At 37.5% G+C, this 20,299-nt stretch overlaps 1 protein-coding gene across 41 annotated transcripts in view; it reads left to right on the top strand.

Moving 5' to 3' along the window:
- NRXN3 (neurexin 3) overlaps positions 1–20,299 on the top strand; it is a 1,566,681-nt gene that overhangs the window by 1,399,184 nt on the left and 147,198 nt on the right. For 27 of the 41 annotated variants that reach the window (XR_009355806.1, XR_009355805.1, XR_009355804.1 and 24 more), the window contains 2 exons: positions 12,483–12,572; positions 17,862–18,169. Coding sequence is in view for 37 of the 41 variants with exons in the window: in XM_059182675.1 (XP_059038658.1) it covers positions 12,483–12,572; positions 17,862–18,169 (398 nt within the window). In the remaining 4 variants the exon portion in view is untranslated. The remainder of the gene's footprint in view (positions 1–12,482; positions 12,573–17,861; positions 18,170–20,299) is intronic. The other 14 variants (XM_059182678.1, XM_059182656.1, XM_059182677.1 and 11 more) reach the window with 1 other exon arrangement.

Here is a 20,299-nt window from a genome sequence, read left to right as displayed (position 1 = left end):
ATTTGTAGTTTTTCAGATGTTATAAGAACCTTGGTAATCATTTAAACTTTCAAAGGTAATAACTTGGTGATTTATTGGAGTCAGAACACCTGCTGCTGCTTGAAGTAGCAGCAGTCATCAATTTCATGACCATTCTTGAACAATTAAGATGCGTCAACATTTCATGTCACTGTATTTTGGAAAGGGGATTGTGGAAGTAGGGTGGTATAAGAAGATTTTTTTAATCTTGTTTCTAAGGTGATTAAAATTTTATACCAAAACAATAACAACAAGAAACCATGCCCTCAAGAACTGCAATTGCACGATAGAGCAGTCTAGGTTTTAGGTAAATATTTTAAATGTATGGATAATTTTACATAATTATTAACTACTTTTTACAAGTTTAAAATATATATATATATATATATATATATATATATATATATATATATATTTTAATTGCTATGCCAGCCATCACATTTACAATATGAACTAATACTTGAGTCATGACTTAAAATGTGATGTACGTCTAATTATTGACAAGTATGTGTCATTTGAGTTGTCCTTACTCTTTTTTTAACCCCTTAGATTTTGATCATTTTTGATTTTTTTCTCTACTGTCCAACTGCCATTCACCTAAGGTAATACAGTTCTGATACCAACTATTAAGTCCCAGAAAATGACTTTTAAACTCCCCTCAGTGAGTTTATAAGGGTATTTTTTTTAAAGCTGACCCATAAGCTTTAAAAAGAGTTGAAGAGGCAGTGCGTGCTTTTTAAAAGACAAAGTCGCAAGGTGGGAATGTTTTTTATCTGGTTTTGGTCTTCAGTTCAGTGTTTTGCTTTGTTTTTATTGTTTTGTGTTAGCAAGGAGTGTGGTGGAACATACCTTTCTATTCTAAGCCCAAGTAAGGCTATCAGTTCATAATCAGTGATTATTCATATCCTACAGGAACATCAGAGGTTTGGTTTGGTTAGAAGGTTGGAGTAAGGGATGGGAGTAAAGGCAATATTAGCTCAGGAAAAAAAAAAAAAAAAAAAAAAAAAAGGCAGTCCTTCCAGATTCCCCATGGAATCCTTTAAGAAGTAAAAAAAATCCACTGATGGGTAGGGGTTAGAGTCCCAGAACATCTTCCCATTAAACCTGCTTTTCTTACCAGCTTCTGCCCACTCCTCTTTGAATAAAGATGGCAGAAGGTGACACAAGTAGCTGAGGGGCCCCTTATTGGTTCTATTCCTTATTACCTCTGGAGTCAACCCTACCACTCTCCCACCCTTAACCTCGTCCAAGTCCAGAAATGGAGACCAGAGAAGTAGCAGTCCCTCTCTGGTTCTCCTGCCCTGTCCCAGTTCCTTCGGCCCTGACCTGTCCCCTTCCTCTGAGGAGCCGCAGTATTGCATCCCTTTCCTTGGATTTGATCATTCTCCCTTAAGAACAAAGAAGAGGACTAAGAAAAGGTAGCAGGGATCCGTGCCTCCCTGTCTCCATTCCAGGACCCCTCAGGTTTTCACTACCTCAAGCTCCTCTGACTCCACAGGTAGCAGCGGAGCATCTCCCCACTTCTGGTTGGTTCTCAGCGGAAACCCTCACACAGGAGGCTGCTTCATTTACCCAGTGTCTGCTTCTCAGTCCTTCCTGGATTTCTCAACTCCCTGGCTGTATCATTGAAGATATGCTGCAGAACAAAATCCCTCCAAACCTTTGTTGTTTATTGGCTTGTGTTTTTGTGGGTCATAAAGATGTTTTATCTGTTCCAGGCCAGCTTGGATGGACCTGGAATGTCTTGATGGCCTCACTTACAGGTTTGGGCCCTCAGCTGAGCTGGCTAAGTGGCTTGGAAGGCTGGGGTCTCTGTTCTTGGGACTTCTCATCTTCCAGGAGCCGAGACTGGTTTTGGCTTTCTTGATAATGATGGTCTCAGGCTTCAGCAGCAGGAGGAGGCAAGCACTCACCATGCAAGGGCTGTTCAGACCTCTGCTTACATCCCATTTGCTAATATGCTCTGTGCCAAACAAAGCAAGTCTCAGAGCCAACCTAGAATCAAGGGGTAGAAAAGTAGAAGGTGTAGAAAAGGAGACTCAGCTGCTGACGGGAGGTGTGACAAGAGTCTCATTGCAAAGGGGTGTGGTTGTCAAGATGGGATTGGACCTGTTTTGCAGTGAGCTTGGGCAGCAAGCTTGGGAAAGGTTGTGGCAGCCATAATTTCCCTCTTAGACTTCCTCCCTCTCAACCCTAAATTTCAGACTCAATTGAAGTTGTAAACTAATGGCTTTCACTGAGAAATTACCCTCCCCTCTTTTTTCTTTAAGATTCGATATTTTGGAATTAATCTTGGCTCTAACTTCCATATCACATGGCCGCCGCCTTCTTTTTTTCCCCCTCAGCATGTCTTATCACTTTGCTTAAATTGAGTTAATTGCTTCTTTAAAAATGAAATGTCCGTTTTAAAAAAAAAAAAATTATCTTGTTTTTATATTCCCTTTGGACACTATCAAGTACTTTATCTGCCTTTGTTTTGAGCATTTGTGAAATATCGGTGTTATTTATGAAACAAGTTGTATTTATATAAATTGTGGTTTTTGTTTCATTTTTTTCCTTGTCTTCTTCCTTTTTTTTTTCTTTTTAACAAAGACAGTTCTGCTATAAAAAACAGCCCCTTGCTGATCTCTACTTTTCTCTAGACATATTCTTTGAGCTCCATACATCGTTTATCATTATCCTTTGTTTGTAGCCAGATTTGAGGCCATGCTGTAATTCTCACAAACAAATCAATTTGAATTAATTTGCCAAGGAGAGTTAACGAGGCATTGTATGAATTCGAGATATACTACAACTGCTGCATTCCCTGAGGTCATCTCTTCACTGGGAAAATTTTGATTCTTGTACCACATTGCAGTAGTGCATCTCTGACCTTTGAATCTTGCACCAAATGATGCGTGGCTGCCAACTGGTTCATTTTTTGAAAAGCCTTGGAAATGCCATGTAATCAAACAAATAGGAGCAGAGACAATTCCTTAATTAATACCTTTGCTGGGGGAGGGTTATCTTTAAAATCTCCACTCTCTGATGCTTGCCTCAGCTTGGAGTCCTATTTCTAAAGATGCTGTAAGTGGGAAGTTCGAGAACTATTAAAAGAGGGAAAATACATTTCTTAGATAATCTTTGAAGTCTGTTCAACCTTAAAATTGTAGACTTCTTCTCTCAAAATACAAACTGTGAGTTCCAAAGAACTCTACTCCCAGAAACCCAAAAACTGCTTTTTAATTATAAAACATAAAAAAACAAACAAACAAAAAAACACAAAAATTTTGCTTAAACAGGACCTTCGTGGTTATGTTTTTTGGGAAAATTGTCCCAAACATTTTGTTGTATGAAAGGATTTATCTCTTAAACTTGAGACTGATAACATAAAAATTCTCAAGTGTTTTTTAACAGAAAAATTGTGATGTATTTAACCATATTTAACAAAGAATCTGATAATGGCTAAGGACTAATATGGGCTCATCCAAACAAGTCTTATGGAACTAGGCTAATTCTCTTCAGATGACATTAACAAATTGGCAGATGAGATGCATGTTTTAGACACAGTGTATCTTCATTTCCCTGAACTAGTATAAAGAGACTATGGCAGCATCTTAAGGAGATCTGCCTCTCCTTGAGCTGAAACACTCAGATGAAGCTTTCTAGCTTTCCTGTATCTTTTACTGTGTAACAAATTACCTTCCAAATTTAGTTGCTTAAAACAACAAATACTTACTGTGTCACAGTTTCTATAGGTCAAGATTTGGTAGCAGCTTAGTTGAGTGGATCTGGCTCAAGGTATCAGATGAGTTGACATCAAGATAGCAGCTGGACTGCAGGCATCTCAAGACTTACCTAAGCCTGGAGGGTCTGGTGGCCTCAGGTCCTTGACATGTAATTTTTGAAGGACTTAAGTGTCCTTAAGATATAACACTAGCTTCTCTGGAGTGGATATTGAGAGGGAGAGGAAAAAGGAAGGAGAGAGGGAGAGAAAGTTAGAGAGAAATCACAGAGCTTTTTTTCATCTAGTCTCTCAAGCCATACACTGTCACTTCCAAGGTACCCTCTTGTTTAGAATTGAGTCACTAAGTTCAGCCCACACATAAGGTTGGAGAATCAAACTCCATCTCTTACAGAAAGGAATTTCAAAGAATTTATAGACATTATAAAGCCTCCACATAATCCTATTCTGTACATTTTTCAGGGTCTTGAATAAAGGCACAAAGATATGCTTATCAAATTTGCAGATGACATAAAGCTAAGAAATGTGTCTCCTCAAAAGACAAAAGACCTAGAGTTAAGCATTTTCTTATCAGGTTGGAATACTGTTATGAAACAAAAAAAGAATACATTTAATAGTGTTTAATTAAAGTTCTGCTTTGAAGTTCACCAAGTGTGTTGCATGAATGCAAGATGACCCAAACTTTGGGTAAGGAATTCAGTTAGAAGCTGTTGGGGTTTTGTTGGAAATAAGCCTAATATGCGACAGTAACATGATGTGGTTGTTTAGACAACTGTTGCAAACTCATATATTAACCAGGTCAAGTGTGGGTGGTACATGATACACTGATTTTGGTCTTTTAGATCTTTGGGAATAATTTAATCATTTGTAGGCACAAGGTTTAAGGTTGGTCTAGAAGACCTATAACTTATAAATACCAGGAGTCCATAAGATCAAAACAGAAGGATTACTACAACATCAGACTATTATGACATCAGACATACTGATTTTTGGTGTGACTTTCCCATTCATGAGAATGAAAATGTTTTTCTTTGTTCCCCATTGAAATTATCCCTCTAAACTTCCTACCTATAACCTGAGCTGTATAGAAACATCACACATACATGATCTCTTTGTACCAAATATTCTAACATTCTGCCCTTAAAAACAGAGTTTTATTTCCTCTGCATGAGAGGAATAAAAGGGGATAAGGAGTGGAGACAGGAACATTGCTAGAAAGAAATGAAAGAAACCAACAACATTAAAGAGACACAGGCTGACACAGAGGTTGGACATACCGGAATGCGTGGATCACAGGGAAGGGTGACCCTAAAATAACACTGTGGCTTTTGCAACAAGGAGGAAATAAGTGATAAGAAGAAAGGCACCTGGGGGAGTCTGGAAGGGATCATATGTCAAATGGTTGAAGACCGGACATTAAGGCTTTATGTTGAACGGAAATTTGAAAAAAGTTTGGACACTAAAAATTGTGTAGTGAAGTAATTCTTGTAAGTTTACCTTCACTTGGGTTTAACCCTTTTGAATCAGACACTGTTACCACAATAGCAACAATAGTAATAAGTGATCTATTGAGCACTTCAGTCGTGCTACATACTGTACTAAGCACTTTATATACGTTTAGTTCTCAAGACCACCCTATGTTGTAGTTATTATTATAATCCTCATTTTATATATGGAGAAATTAAAGCTTAAAGACACACTGAGACATAGATATTTTAAACATGCTTACCAGAAAAGCAGAGAAGCACTAGACAAAATTCAGCTATTGAAATGGACTAGTCTAGCTTTAGTGCACATTTTGAAATAATTATGGAAGCAAATCGAATTTTATAGTCAATTTATATTTTAATTTATAGCATGTCATTTTTGAAAGTGGCTCTTAAATAGAGAATAGATGCTACGTAGACCTATCATACTGAAGCATATTCTGTTAGAAATTGCTTGAAAATATCCCCTTAAATTATGGAAACAAACAAAGGTATTGCAGCTTCTTGGACCCTGTTTTATTAATATTGCTGGGATTGAAAGTATCCTTGATGGATGAGGAGCAATGAAGAGAAATTCCAGGAGCAATGAGCTTTAAGAAGAGGGTTGAGAATGGCCTCAAGGTGCAGGAGAAGGATGGGGAATCATGATATATGTCCTAATTGTTGCCTTAGGGCAAATGGTCCTGAGTATAATTGCATTTCAACAGAAATGGGACTTTCAGTTAGATCTGGGACATGAAAGAGAACCTCAATGCTAGCATATCTGCACAAAAAGTCACCTCACCCAGGAACAAAGGTCAAGGATTAGAGACATGGTCCCTTGGATGTCTGGATATAAAACACCAAGGGTATATCTTATAACATGGTTCTCCTTTTTCCAACATGTGTTAGGGAAAGATCTTGAGAATTAAAGTAAATCACAAACCTTCCCCATGGCATCATCTTCTAACTACTCATAAACTAAGTCCTTGCCTGGATTATTGCATTTAACTTGTATAAAACTTTGTAACAATGATATTATTATCTTCATTTTTTTTTTTTTAGACTAGTGAAGAAACTCTGAGACTCTTCTAGATTTAGTCAGTTGTTCAAGTTCACAGAAATGGTAAATGTCTAAGATAGGATTTCATCTAGAGTCCGACTCCACAGCCAATGCTCTTTTATTTCTTTTTTTTTTTTTTAAGATTTTATTTATTTATTTATTTATTTATTTGACAGAGAGAGCGAGAGATCACAAGTAAGCAGAGAGGCAGGCAGAGAGAAAGAAGGGAGAAGCAGGCTCCCTGCTGAGCAGAGAGCCCGATGTGGGGCTCGATCCCAGGACCCTGAGATCATGACCTGAGCCGAAGGCAGAGGCTTAACCCACTGAGCCACCCAGGCGCCCCACCAATGCTCTTTCCACTCATGTCTGAGTCATCTTTGCTTCAACCGCTTAATCCCCATAGCCTAGAAACGGTGGATCAATACGATGACTTTGATATAAGAAGGAAGTGATATGCCATTCCACATATGTTTTCCATTTCTGAACATATGTAAGCATATAAGACAGTGTGGGCCAACACACTGGGCAAGTCAGGGTATGCCTGGGCGACCCACACTACTGTCTAGGAGCAGATATCTAATCACTTGGGAAAGGTGGTTCTCTTGGCTCACAGAACCACCTAAGTAAGTCTGAAGAAGCCTGCTTACTTAATAATGCCCTTGTGCTCTGGGTCTATGAATTCACTTCCCCCAGCTGATCAGTTTCCTCCTCTAAGAGATTAATTTCTTTACCTTGGCACATGAAAGGATCAAGACTCATAACATAGAGATAGTTCTTTTTCCTTCAACCTCAAAGGTATATTTGAGGATTGATGAGATGATGCTTTTAATTGCATTTTGAACTCTTTGGTTGAAAGGCACTTTATAAATAACAGATACTTGCTTTTTTTGTGGAGGTCCATCCATCACTTCCAAGTGGACAAGCATTCTAGATGCCCTTTGGGTAGCACGACAGCCTCCTTTTTAACTCTGGGAGAGTTCATCTGGGTCAACATCAGGAACAAGACCGGAGCTGAGCTTAGAGAGTTTCACTAGTTCCTTTTCTTTAGTGTCTTATATTTGCTTTGAAACTTACAAAGTGTTCTGTGGGGAGAGAGACATTGTAAGAACCTCTGAAATGCCCTCCTGCTTGAGTGTGCTCACATCGATTTTCTCTTGCCTCTGGCTCTAATACATAGTATTCATTCTTTGACTGTTCATTAGATCCGTGGTCTCATTTTTTAGTGTCAACAAAGCAATAAAGAAAATGTTGGGTTTTTTTCTTTTATTCTAGGACTCAAAACAAAATGTAAAATATACCTCTGGCATTAATTTTGCTCAGATGAATGTTGTTACAGTATTCCTATTAGCATGTCCATGTGCTTGACAACATTTCAGATGGTATTTATAGGCTACCTGTAAAAAAGCATTTTCTGCCAGCCTGGTGCAAATTGCCAGAACCTTTAAGACACTCTTCCTCAACTTAGCAGCAGTACATCATCATTATCTGTGGCGGGACCAAGAAATCGCATCTGTCAATGCCTGAATTGCTCTTTTACTTTCAGTGGTTTTAGAAACCCACTTTGTTTTGGAAATGGGGTTAGCTAAGTATATTTTAGAAGACTCAGAAATATAAAAAGCAACAGCTAGGAGATTTAGGGGATATTTAAGATGTTTCATTTTCTATGGCTCGTTGATCTTTAGAAGATAATCTTTGTGGGACCAGATGGAATATGGTCATGTTTTGAATGGAGGCCTGATAAAGTTCTGGGGTCATAGGAGTACACCCTGGAATCTGTGTGCTTCCCTTAGATCATTAGGAAAGAACTGACCCACGTTAATAATAGTTTTTAAAACATGAATGTTTTTCATATCCCAGGTTTTGTATATATTCTACCTCCTATTTTCCTATACAGGTCCTACAGTGGATTGGGAAATGGGGAAACTGAGGCCAGGTCGCTTGCATAAGATCACACAACTGCTAAATGCTAATGTTAGAACTCAAAGCCAAATTTGTCTCCAAAGCCCATGGTCTTAACTCCTGTGCTGTATTGATTATGGCTTAAGGAAAATAAGTATGGTAGCTAAGGAATAGGATCTGTGCTTGGGCCAATAGATAATGATAATGAAGGTCTCATAAAAGTCATTTTCTGTGCTATACAGAAGTTCTTTATATCAGTCCATTTTTCAATTTAAAAAATATTAATTCCAAAAAAATATATTAATTCCTTTGGATGAATTGCAACTTTACTCCTTTGGGACCCCAAAGAGAGACTGATGAATTGGGAGACTGTTGGAGAGTCAACTTGCTTTCTTTGTTTCCCTTACTCTGTTTTCCTTTTTTTTTAATTCTAAGTGGATTTGCTCAAATGTAGAAAACATGAGGTATTTCTGAATAGAGGTCGGAGCTCTGTGTGAACCAGTTGGGCCTTAATAATTTCACCTCAGAGTATTCTACTCTTCACAATATTATAATTTAACAGTGCAAGTTACAAGTGTCTCCGAGAGTCGAAATACTTGGTAATAGAAACACTGATACAAATACAAATGAATATGGGAGGCTGGTGGCATGAAAAAACTCAATTTCTGATTTAAAAAAATGCGCACACGCGCGCGCGCACACACACACACACACACTTTTAAATAGAATAAGATAACTAGTTCATTTTTTTGGTTTTTTTTTGTTTGTTTGTTTGTTTTTCCCCAAAATTCAGTCTATATAGGTGAGTGTCGGATCCATATAAGTTATTTAGGAAACATCTATTTGAAGATCTCATGGTGCAATTTATAGATTTCTCAGTATGTTTGAGAAGCGCAGTCATTACATTTTGGTCTCATTAGTCACGTACATATGCCTCTTTCTAGTGACATTATGATATTACTATCCATAAGGCCATTCTCTCTTGAGGATGTCATCACTTTCTGTTGAAGAATTGATTTCACTCTTTGTTCAAGTTCTCATACTGGTTGCTATATGAAATGTACAACTGGATGTCATTAAGGATTTAATACGAATGTATATGAATTTGACAAGGTTTGCTCAGATTTCAGGGTAGTCCCTGTGTATGAATTCTTATGTTTAGAAGGCTGTTTACTCGTCAGTCAGTCTAACAAAATGGGGCTTGGGGCAAATGAACTCATTCTCATGCACATGTTTCTAAAACAGGTCTTACTAATGTTTGAGATAAATTAAAATAAAAACCAACAAGAACATGAAAAGAGACTAAGAACAATGTTAATGTGGCGATTTAAACCAATGTGGTTTTCCAAAGGACCTTCCATCTTTCACAACTTTTAACAGTATGCAAGATCACTATCTTTAGTGCCAGACACTATCAATCTGGTGTGGAAGACTTAAAATTTTTTTCTAAATGTCTCTAAAGCTGAGATGGAGAAGAATGACTCTCTCTCTCTTTCCCTTTCCAATGGGTCTAAGGTGGAACTATGGCTATGCTGTCCTTCCAACATATCACTTACTGCTTACCTCTTTTTCTAGCCTGTACCATGCCTCAAAATGATTTTCTGTGGAGCATTAGGTTTGGAAGAGAGTGTATGGGGAGGGGATGTTTAGGAGGACAGAGAGCCCCTAAGTATCCCAAGGAAGTAAATCATTGCATCTTCTTATTTAGTCAATTTAGTGTACCTAGAACTCCGAGAGTTGAGCATTTTGGATACTTCTGATTTTGCCTGCACGTTTCTAAGCATATTTAGTTTTATGTCTGCTACTGACTTCACTAATCCATTCCGCAGTGAGTGAAGTGAAGGTTATCACTATGTTTAATATTGCAGCCGACAACAGTTACAGAAAACCCAAAGTAATAGAATATATTTAAGGTGAATCTGGCACAACCCATTTGCCATTTTTCAGCATAATACTTTGTTGTAACTAAAAATTCAGAGGGGTCAAAGCTTATGAAGATAGATGATATCCCTTGTGTTATCTGTCTTCTTTTGGGTAGGATTAAGAGTACAGGATATAGGTTCTTTTCAGAAAAGTGCATGCTCCTTTTCTGTGAAGACATGTGAGAATTTACCCAACTTTATTTTGGATTAATCAAGTTCTGAATCCCCAGATCTACCCAGGAGGATCATTATAATAATCTCTAATTGGCAAATATATTAACAGATAAAATTAACTTCTTTCACCATGAGCTTCTTGAAACACCAAGAGATTGCCTTTGTTTTTTTCTCCTTACCTATACCTTCTCCTCCCCTTTTTTTCCTATGAGAAGTAATATACTCCATTTATTGTCGTTTATCCTTCGATATGTTAATATATTTTATCTCAGCCACATAAGATCCCATGATTAGGCTGGAAACAGATCCATCGTTGTCTCTTTCATGAGCTTTGTTTTTGTTGTTGCTGTTTTTATTTTTAGGTGTTTTTTTTTTTTTTTATTCCTTCAGAATAAGAATGAGTCAGATTCTTAAAATCATTTGTTCATAGCAGAAATGAATGGAATCTTGGAAACATCTCCCAGCATGGCCACCCATTTCCCATGTTGCACCTCATGGAAAGCAGGTACCAGTTTAGCCACATGTGGAATCTTCTTTGTCAAGAATAACTCCTGTAGGAAGGTGGCCCTAAGATGGAAATGTCATGGTCACCTTTGACTCATGTGGCTCTTCACATTCTTTCTGGCTTTAAGACTTCTTTGTAAATGATTTCCAAGATACTGTTTTGAGATTTTAGTTTCTTTTTTTTTTTTAATTTTATTGTTTATTATATCTTTTCAGCATAACAGTATTCATTGTTTTTGCACCACACCCAGTGCTCCATGCAATACGTGCCCTCCTTAATACCCACCACCTGGCTCCTTCAACCTCCCACCCCCCGCCCCTTCAAAACCCTCAGGTTGTTTTTCAGAGTCCATAGTCTCTCATGGTTCACCTCCCCTTCCAATTTCCCCCAACTCCCTTCTCCTCTCCATCTCCCCATGTCCTCCATGTTATTTCTTATGCTCCACAAATGAGGATTACGCCTCCATCAGAAAGGATGAATACCCAACTTTTGTAGCAACATGGTTTCATTTTTAATGTTGGCAATTTGAAATGGGATTCCCTAAGTTCCAATATATGGCTATGAGTGAAAAGTCATGAATTAGAATTTGCTAGTTTTTGCTTGATTGCTGTGAGGTTGGTTGATGAGAGAGAACAGTTCCCAAAGCATAGCTTCATTATTTTGTGATTTGAAGCATATTCATTAGGGGAATATCTCCACAATAACACCTCCAAATCTATCCTAATTAGACAAACCATCCAGGGGTGGTAACAACAGTTACAAAAGGAATAAGGGGGCATAGTAGCAGTTAAAAGCATTATGTTTGAGGCTTGAAACTAATTAGGTATTTCATGCTTGGAGGACGTTATCCCAAACAGGCTTTATGAATAGATACTTGTTCAGAAAGGACTTCTCATAAAAAGGTAAGAGAGAGAGACTAGATAAACATATAAAGCTTGCATCTATTAATAGTAATAAAAAGTAGGGGCTTAAAAGTTTTCTACTATTCTATCTCTATATTTATAGCCTCTTTGATTTACAAATATTTACTTTGGGTTTTTTTTTTTTTTAAGTGTAGAAGAAGTCTGGGCAGAGGAATAGAAATGTAAAGAACCATCCAAAAAACCCCATCTATTTAACATAGCTGGTAGGATGCCAGAGTCTCCTTTATGGAGTAAGAAGTCTCCCTTGGCCATTCAAAGCTTAAATTGTCTTTTTCCCTCCACCAGAAGGTAGAGCAGTTGAAAACACTTGAGAGAAGAATAATGAAGTAGATAACCCCATGCTTCTGATATGGTACATCACCATGAAAGAAGATCATGTGGGACTAAGACCACCCCCGGGGGCCCCTATCATAGATGAAGCTGGTCTGGCAGGTAAATGACTCGCAGACCAAGAAAATCCTTGTGCCTCCATTGACCCAGTGAAGGTGTGGTTGGAGTCAGACGTGGTGGGAGAAGAGTGAAGGTAAACCCGTTTTTATAAATGGCCAAAAAGCTCTTACTGTTTCCCATCCCATGCCACATTTCCAAAACGTGGTGGAACACAGCATAGCTAGGACTCACCTGACCTCAAGCCTGTCAACCAAGGGCAGAGTGACTTCAACTCCACCTCTACTAAAGATAAATTGACATCTATCTCTAAAAACTTCATAAACCAAAAACCTAGGATGTTTTTTAATGACATATTGACTTTTCAGATTGTTTTTTAAGCTGTTTTTTAAACTTTAAAGGCAACACTGATAATGAACGCTTCCAAATGGTAAAACAGAAAATCCCCTTCAAATATAACCGGCCCGTAGAGGAGTGGCTGCAGGAAAAAGGTAACCGTCGTTAAAACTTTCATTTTAAAATCATTTGATTCTAAACCCTCATTTTTAAAGCCTGCAAATAAATGTTCCTTAAATGATAATCGCCTGCTGCATAAATGACTGTTTTAATTTTCATTATAATTTGTGTCAGCTTCCACCTGCCATATGTTGATAAATCATGCTATAATACATTGCCATTAAAATACAGTTAAAGGGACTAACATCTAGCTTGCTATCAGCATGACAACCACAAACAAGAAATTCTAGGAACCTCTAAAAAAGAAATGTATTATGGCAATTTAACCACTGCATGACATTATTTGTTAATTTGTTTTAAATTACCTCTTATACCAAAGCTTTCTAAAGAAATTTCAAAAGGACTCTTTAAACTTCCATCTTGAGGCTGTTTTGGCTTTACCTCTCTAGCGTGGATAACAAAAAGAATCATCAGATCAACTCTTGTAACTTAAACTGCTTAAGACAAATGTTATAAGGGGAGCAGTGTTTTCCAACATTTGCTTTAAAATGAAGAAAGAATGAGAAAGATGAATTTTGCCTTTAGATTCAAACTTCAGAGGCAAAAGTGTTTCATAAGAGGTTAATTGTGTCCTAGTTGCTGGCTGAAACTAAAAAAAAAAAAAAAAAAAAGCAAAGCTATTTTACATTTGGTTGTGTAATACCCTTATGTGTTTGATATTTATGCAACAAAAGTGCAAGTGGCTAAGACAATGAGTTGGAAAAGAAAGGCTCATGAAAGGCAAAACAGCAGTTCTGATTTGCTGAAGAAAACAACCACTTTGTTAATAAAAGAGGGCAGCGGTTATACCCGATGTTAGAATTTTCTGTGTGGCTTCAGTTCGCTAGGGTCTTTCAATGGAGAAAATTCTCTGTTTCTGGAAGCTCTTTATTCCCTTCTTTCCTGAGCCAGTACAAGCTACTCTTGTCTCAAGACATTCAGCGAGTTCCTAAAATTCGTAGAGATTTGACTGAGTTATACATAAAAACTAATTGAATATATTAATATGCAACTTAAGCAAACTTAATTACAGTTTTAAGTTGGGTGACAACATTTAGACCCTTAAACACGGAAAATCCTCACTGAGTCTTAACTGTTTGCCCTGTTTTTAACGTATGTGGTCTAATTAAAAATAAATTAAGAATAACTCTAAAAAGCAAATAATTTTGTTCAGTAATCACCAGCTCATAAAGTCCCTTTAACACTAAAGACTATGATTGCCTCACTTTTTAAAAAGGAGAAGAAAACTAGATGCATGTCTGACTCTCATGTGTCTGAGAGAATTTTTTTTCTTTCAATTTTATGTTAATAATATTTTCTTTTACTCCATCGCCTTTTTGAAGTCTAAGTTTAAGAGCATGCCAGGCGTTTTCATTTGTATCAACCATTATAAAGTTATGAGTAGGCTTTTAGTTTTCCTTCTGATAGTACTGTTATCAGTTGGCTTCCATATAGAAGGACGCTTTCAAGTAGACAACAAATCGAGGGGGAGGGGTGGGTCGGGGGGTATGGAGGGTGGCTTGCTAGTTTCTTAACAAGATATGTATGTATTTATGTATGCGTATAATATTGAAAATGGTTATTTCCAAACTTGGAGGTTCTCTCTTCTGCATTACTGTAACTTAAGTTACTTAAAAAAAGAAATACTTTGGTGAGTAACATCTATTCATTCTATTGCTTTACCCCTTCCTCTGTCTAGCAAACCTTCCCCTCAAAAGGAGTAGAAAATAGATACCAAAAGACCTTGTAAAGACAAGTTAAAAAAGGGTAAAGATGGAAGGATGAATAGGCAGACATATCAGGAAGCACTTGGAATGCCTCCTTGGAGTTATTTTTGTCATTGGAGAAGAGATCTGGGTCACAGCATTCTGAGTCTGTTTTCTGGCTCTGTCTACTATTGACTGATACTTTCTGACCTTAGACAATCCACTTAACCTCTTTATATCTCAGATTTCCCATCGGAGGAGAGGAGAAATAATACTGCCTATTCCCCAAGGGTGTTCTGAGGTTTAATTAATTAGTCTTTGTGCAACACTGACTGGAGACGTGCAAAGATTTAATTTAAGCAGTGTCTGAACCTGATATCCAAATGAAATAAAAGTAATGACTTCCAAGAAGGTGGGCACCCAAAACGAAACAGAAAGTAGCCTGCTACAGACCCTCTCCTAGTATAACCAAATCAAGCATTATGGATGATAGAACGATTCTTAGATTGGGATATTGATATAGATATCATAGTTGCTTATTATAAAAAAAGATTGATCATAATGCATGACAATAATGAGGTCTGACATTGATTTTGAGAAATCTTGGGCAAATGATAAAACTTACTCCAGTCTGTCCCTTATTATAACCCTTCAGAGGGAAAGGGTAGTGATGACCAGTTCTCAGTTATTCATTTACTCCTGCTTCTCTGATAGAGCTAAATTGATCAGAGGAAGAGCTGGCAGAGACTGAGAAAGTTTCTCAGTTTCCCACTAGAAACAGAAAAAAAAAATAGAAATAGAGTTTCCCACTATTACTTTAGTGGCTGCCAGCTTTACTCTTAAGCTACCTAATCCAAGGTACAGAGGGCTAGGAAAGATTCCTGAAATAGAAGAAAAATAGATCTAGCCACAAATAGACCTTGAAACAGAGAAGCAAACAAATTGCCAGACACTTCCTATAGCATCATGGAAAATTGAAGCATAGACAACTTCCTTCCCTGTTTCACCCCACCAGTTTCTTGTTCTCAAGAAATCATTAGATCTCTCTTGGAATGCAGCAATAATCAGGCGTGGAGCAGTGGCTTTGTCCTGCAGCCCAGGAAACATGTCTTGCCCTTCTCCATGCTTGGGTTTGTCTTGAACAAGCAAAGACCATTTTATGCAGTGCACTGTGGCACCTGGAATGAAGGAGATCCATCATTTCTAGCCAGTGTAATTCAAACTTAGCATTTCAATTCTCCCTGATCCACTTTTTTATTTGTAATAACTGGCAGAATAATATCACTAGGAAAATAAGATGAAGACCATTACAGATGTGAAGTACTTTCAGAAATATGAGAAATATAAAATATCTTACCTACAACTAGCTATCCCCATTCACTGATCATCAGTGCTAGAGCATATACCAAAAAGGAGATGAATAAATATTATGGTTGGCCAACAGTTATGTGAACAGAAGGGGTAGCTTGACATTGGGGCTATTAGGTATAAGCTGCTGGACTGAGTCCTAGTGATACCCTTCTAGGAAACTCCTTCTTTATTTAAGTGGCCTGCAGAAGTCTGTGCAAGGTTGAGGGTGTATTATTCTCTCCTTCTATCATGACATTTCTTTTGCAGTAAACTTAGTCCCCCTAGGAAAAAAAAAAAAAAAACGTTGTCAAAGAAATAGAAGTAAAGAGCGTTGAGCTCCAGGTCATTATCCAGTGTTATTGTGCATTGAACATTTTGCTGCATCTTATGTGAGAAATGAGAGGCCAACGGACTGGCGATGATGCATGTGTTCAGGGCAGTGAAGGAATTGTTGAGAAAATAATGGAAATCTATTAGATCTATTTTGATTGTTCCCTTAGGAGCTGGACAATTCTGTTATCAAATCCAACAGATTCCATTTCCATGCTCCAAATATTTTTATAGAGTGCAGATCATTTTCATTATAACAAAACTCTCTTTGGCCGGTTCTCCATACTACAGTGTTTGAAGCTTCCAAAAACGTATTATTCATACATCATTCTTGACTAATATGCCCTTAAGACTTACCCCATAAGCAGAACTGACTCTTGTATAAAGAATTCTTTCTGAGCAGATACATTTCCCTTCTCTGATTCTTCCATTTCACCTATTAATGTACATTCAGAAGGCATTCCACATTATACACTGGAAACTCAAGGATAGCTAATCATTGTAGAGATTTAAAGACCTGTAATGGTGGTAGAGGTTAAGAGCCCAAACATCACTGTATGCCTCTATTCATATTGGAGATTGTGGGGGCAAAAAACCTTAACCTTTTAAAAATAGACTACCTTTTAATAAGCAGGCTGGAGTAACAAAACATGGCAGCCATTTATTGCTAAAATAATTCAAGTGATTAAATTAAAAATGCGTGGCATATTGTTTGATTACTGACTTAAGTGAAGAAAAATTCAAAAAGGATATATTTAATTCCATTAATAAGTTTCTCCCCCATCTCCATATGGAAAACCAGAAGGAAATAATCTGAAGAAATAATAGCATAGAATGTCTTAGCCTTAGAAAGCTGTTCGGGTTTTTCTGGGAAAGATCTAGCACTTAAGAGAAGCTTTTTTAAGTAGGGGTAGTTGGGAGGAAGATAAATTGAGTTGCACTATTCTAAACTCTGTTCTGTCATGATTTCATTCTGATAGTTTTCTATTCACAGACACACAAATGGTTCCCCAAATGGGGACTCCAAATAAGTTAACTACTGATAGTTTTCAACACATTAACATGCCTATTGTTTTAAGGAATTTTATGTGTTGCTTTTTCATGAAAACCCATCTCCTTTTTTTAAATTCCCTGATTTGGAATGACATTTTTTTTTTCTTTCCGCCACCCCAGAAAGATTATTAGTGCTTGTTTATTTCCCATGTTTTAGGGAGAGATATAGTTGTATGGCCATCATCTCATCCCTCCCCCACACTAAAAGAGGTAGGAAATTATCTGTCACGATGTTTATTAAACAAGTATAGATAGAATTTATGCATTACAAAGATTTCTAGGAAAGGAGGTATTTGGTGGGTAAACTTCATTTCTACACAGATGTGATGAATCCAAGTCTTTTAATTGGAATTTAATTTAATTTAAGTTAATTATCAGACCTATTTTTAAAGTTTAATACTCTGAGTTACCTTACCAAGTATTTGTTTGCCATATAAAATTCTATTTAATGGCCATTATGTGCCTTTGTAGGCTGAAAATCAGTACAGTAAGTATTTAGGCTTTATTGCGGTCATTACCTGATTTAGGGGTTCCTTCTGTCATCCACAACTGCATATCCAAGAAGACTAAAGTACCTGCAGATCATTGGACCAAGATTTCTCTTTCCTCACAATAATGAAATAGAGACTCAATTATTCAGCTTATCTAGGATATTAAGCTAGACAGTGGAAGAGATAAAACATAGTGGAATGTTACTTGCTAATGTCTATTGAATTTTTGTTATCCAGTTTTCTCCCCTTCATTTGCTCAAGGAAGCCTGTTTTGATGCCTGGTCCATTCAGACCAGGTAAGGCAAAGAAAGATAACATATGGGAATAATAATGTTTCCTCCACCCAACCCACTAGGCCGGCAGTTAACCATCTTCAACACCCAGGCGCAAATAGCCATCGGTGGAAAAGACAAAGGACGTCTCTTCCAAGGCCAGCTCTCTGGGCTCTATTATGATGGTTTGAAAGTACTGAACATGGCAGCTGAGAACAACCCCAATATTAAAATCAATGGAAGTGTCCGGCTGGTGGGAGAAGTCCCGTCAATCTTGGGAACAACACAGACAACCTCCATGCCACCAGAAATGTCTACCACTGTCATGGAAACCACCACTACAATGGCTACTACCACAACCCGCAAAAATCGCTCTACAGCAAGCATTCAGGTAAGCCTTTTACCAATTCCTAATTGATTCTGCTTTTTTGTCTTTGAGACATTACTATAAGGTCAGTGTTGCTATGTTGCTCAAGAGTCTGAATTACTATGTTTGTAGGAAGGATGCCTACTGATGCTCATAGCAATAAGATCTTAGAGTAGAGAAAGACAAATTCACCACTCAAGAAGTTATAAAAGTTTTGCGTGCACTCATGGTTTATTATTCCTATCATATTTATGGCTGAAACAGTAAAGCTGTTATTCAAAATGAGCAATGGCTAATACTTTCAGTATGAAATACTCCTCCTTTTCATTTCATTACTTTTTTTTTTTTCAATAGTAAAAAGGGAAAAGGGGAAAAGGAAAATTTGTTATCATAGGAGAGTCTATATTGTAGTTCAGCTCTATTCACAACCTCTCAGTGACTTTGCTGAAATATGAATTGTTCCATTTTGAGGCCAATGGGCAGCATTAAAAAAGGCGCAATTGAATCTAGAGGTTCAACTAATGCTTATAAAATGCAGTCTTGTTTTATTATTGTTGATCAATCACTTGTTATTTTTTGTCTATTTCATTTCTTTTATATTTGACTGAGGTCCTATATTGCATTAGAAATTATGAAGGTCTGAGTTTAGCTATGTAGCAAGTCCTTAGTTTTGTGGTAATGGTTTGGTTTTTTCACTTAAAAGTAATTATACCCAAGCTAAGACTTAATGCTTTGCTGACTCCCTTGGCATTTCATAAATCTGGTTAGTAGGGGATGGGAGGTTAATCGAGTTATTAGCCTTAAATGCTGTGGCATAAAATAAGACATTCCAATTGCTTGTGGGGAAATTACCCCGAGCCTAGTTAGTGTTTATAGAAGATTCTATAGATCAGTACTTGCCCCTTCTGTTTCTTAGTTTTAAGAAAACTAAGTCCCTATCCAGGGACTCAGTTGAGTCTTTGACATCACCCTCCCATTGATTTCAGTGGGCATTGTAAACGTAAAGTCAATAATCAATTAAGACCCCTATGTGTTCTCATTCTTCTGCAGTAAGTTTATGGGAGCTAAGTAGAGGTAAAAATGTTGTCTTCCTTTTCCCTTCACTTTGAGCAGAAGTTGCCCTGCCAGCTCCTTACGTGATTCCACGGGAACAATTTGAGGCTGTATGCACTGATGATGTTATCAGGCCAATTTTATGTGTTTTAGAAAGGCTACTAAGAACCGGGTTAGCATAACAGTCATATAGTTGTATGCGCTGTTACGTGTATACCTACGTACATGCTCAAAAAAGAAAAAGCTTCTTCTCTACTGATATTAAAGCAATAACTCCTGACACTTCACTCTACTCACTGAAAAGAAGATAAAAGGCAATATATATTTCTATTATGACTCTCTATAGCTCAAGAGCGGATCTGTTTATGGTTGGTGAAAGGATAGTTCTGTCTGCCCAGGTCCTGGCAGACTTGTTCTGTTTCTGTCGTAATATGTTCTGCTAACTCTATGGGAAGCAGAGGAACAAATGGCTTTTTCTTCATAGGAGTGGCTGGTCCTGTAGTCTTTTTCGAGGCCAAATTTTTACTGACCTCAGGAGGATTTAATGTTACATAGGGATTCAGGGACTAAGCCATGACAATTACCGGTTTTTGGCTTTTCCTCCTGTAGCAAATATGCAAATAGGCTTACCCAACACTGGATGAGTCTTTCTAAGAACTAAGAAAGCCAGAACTTCCACAGGAGAGCAAGGTACAAGGCACAAAAGTCTTGCAAGTGATTATGACTCCAGACATCGTAGAATCTGTTGTAATTTTGGAAGATGTGGACAGCTGGAGCATGCCCTCTCTAACAGCCTCCTGTTAGAGTTTCTTTCCCTGAGTCCAGTGATAACTGGATTTCATCTACATATCTTTCGTGTTGCTTCTACCATGGCTATAAAGAGAAGTTATAAATCTGTGCCATACTTGTTCTTAAGGATGTGTAAATGCAAACTCTTAGAGAAAAGACAACAGTCTAGCAAAATTGGGATGAGGGATCAAAAAGATCCATATTCTTTGTAAAGATTAGCTAGAGGAAATTACTTTATGCCAAGGATTTTGGACTTTTTTGTCCTTGCCAACTAGCCATAAGAACTTTGCCCTGGCACATATTCTGATGAGC

Source organism: Mustela lutreola, chromosome 7, assembly GCF_030435805.1.
Source record: "Mustela lutreola isolate mMusLut2 chromosome 7, mMusLut2.pri, whole genome shotgun sequence".
Taxonomy (NCBI): domain Eukaryota; kingdom Metazoa; phylum Chordata; class Mammalia; order Carnivora; family Mustelidae; genus Mustela; species Mustela lutreola.
Note: the sequence above shows the minus strand (reverse complement) of the source record. Positions and strands in the feature narration are given on the sequence as shown.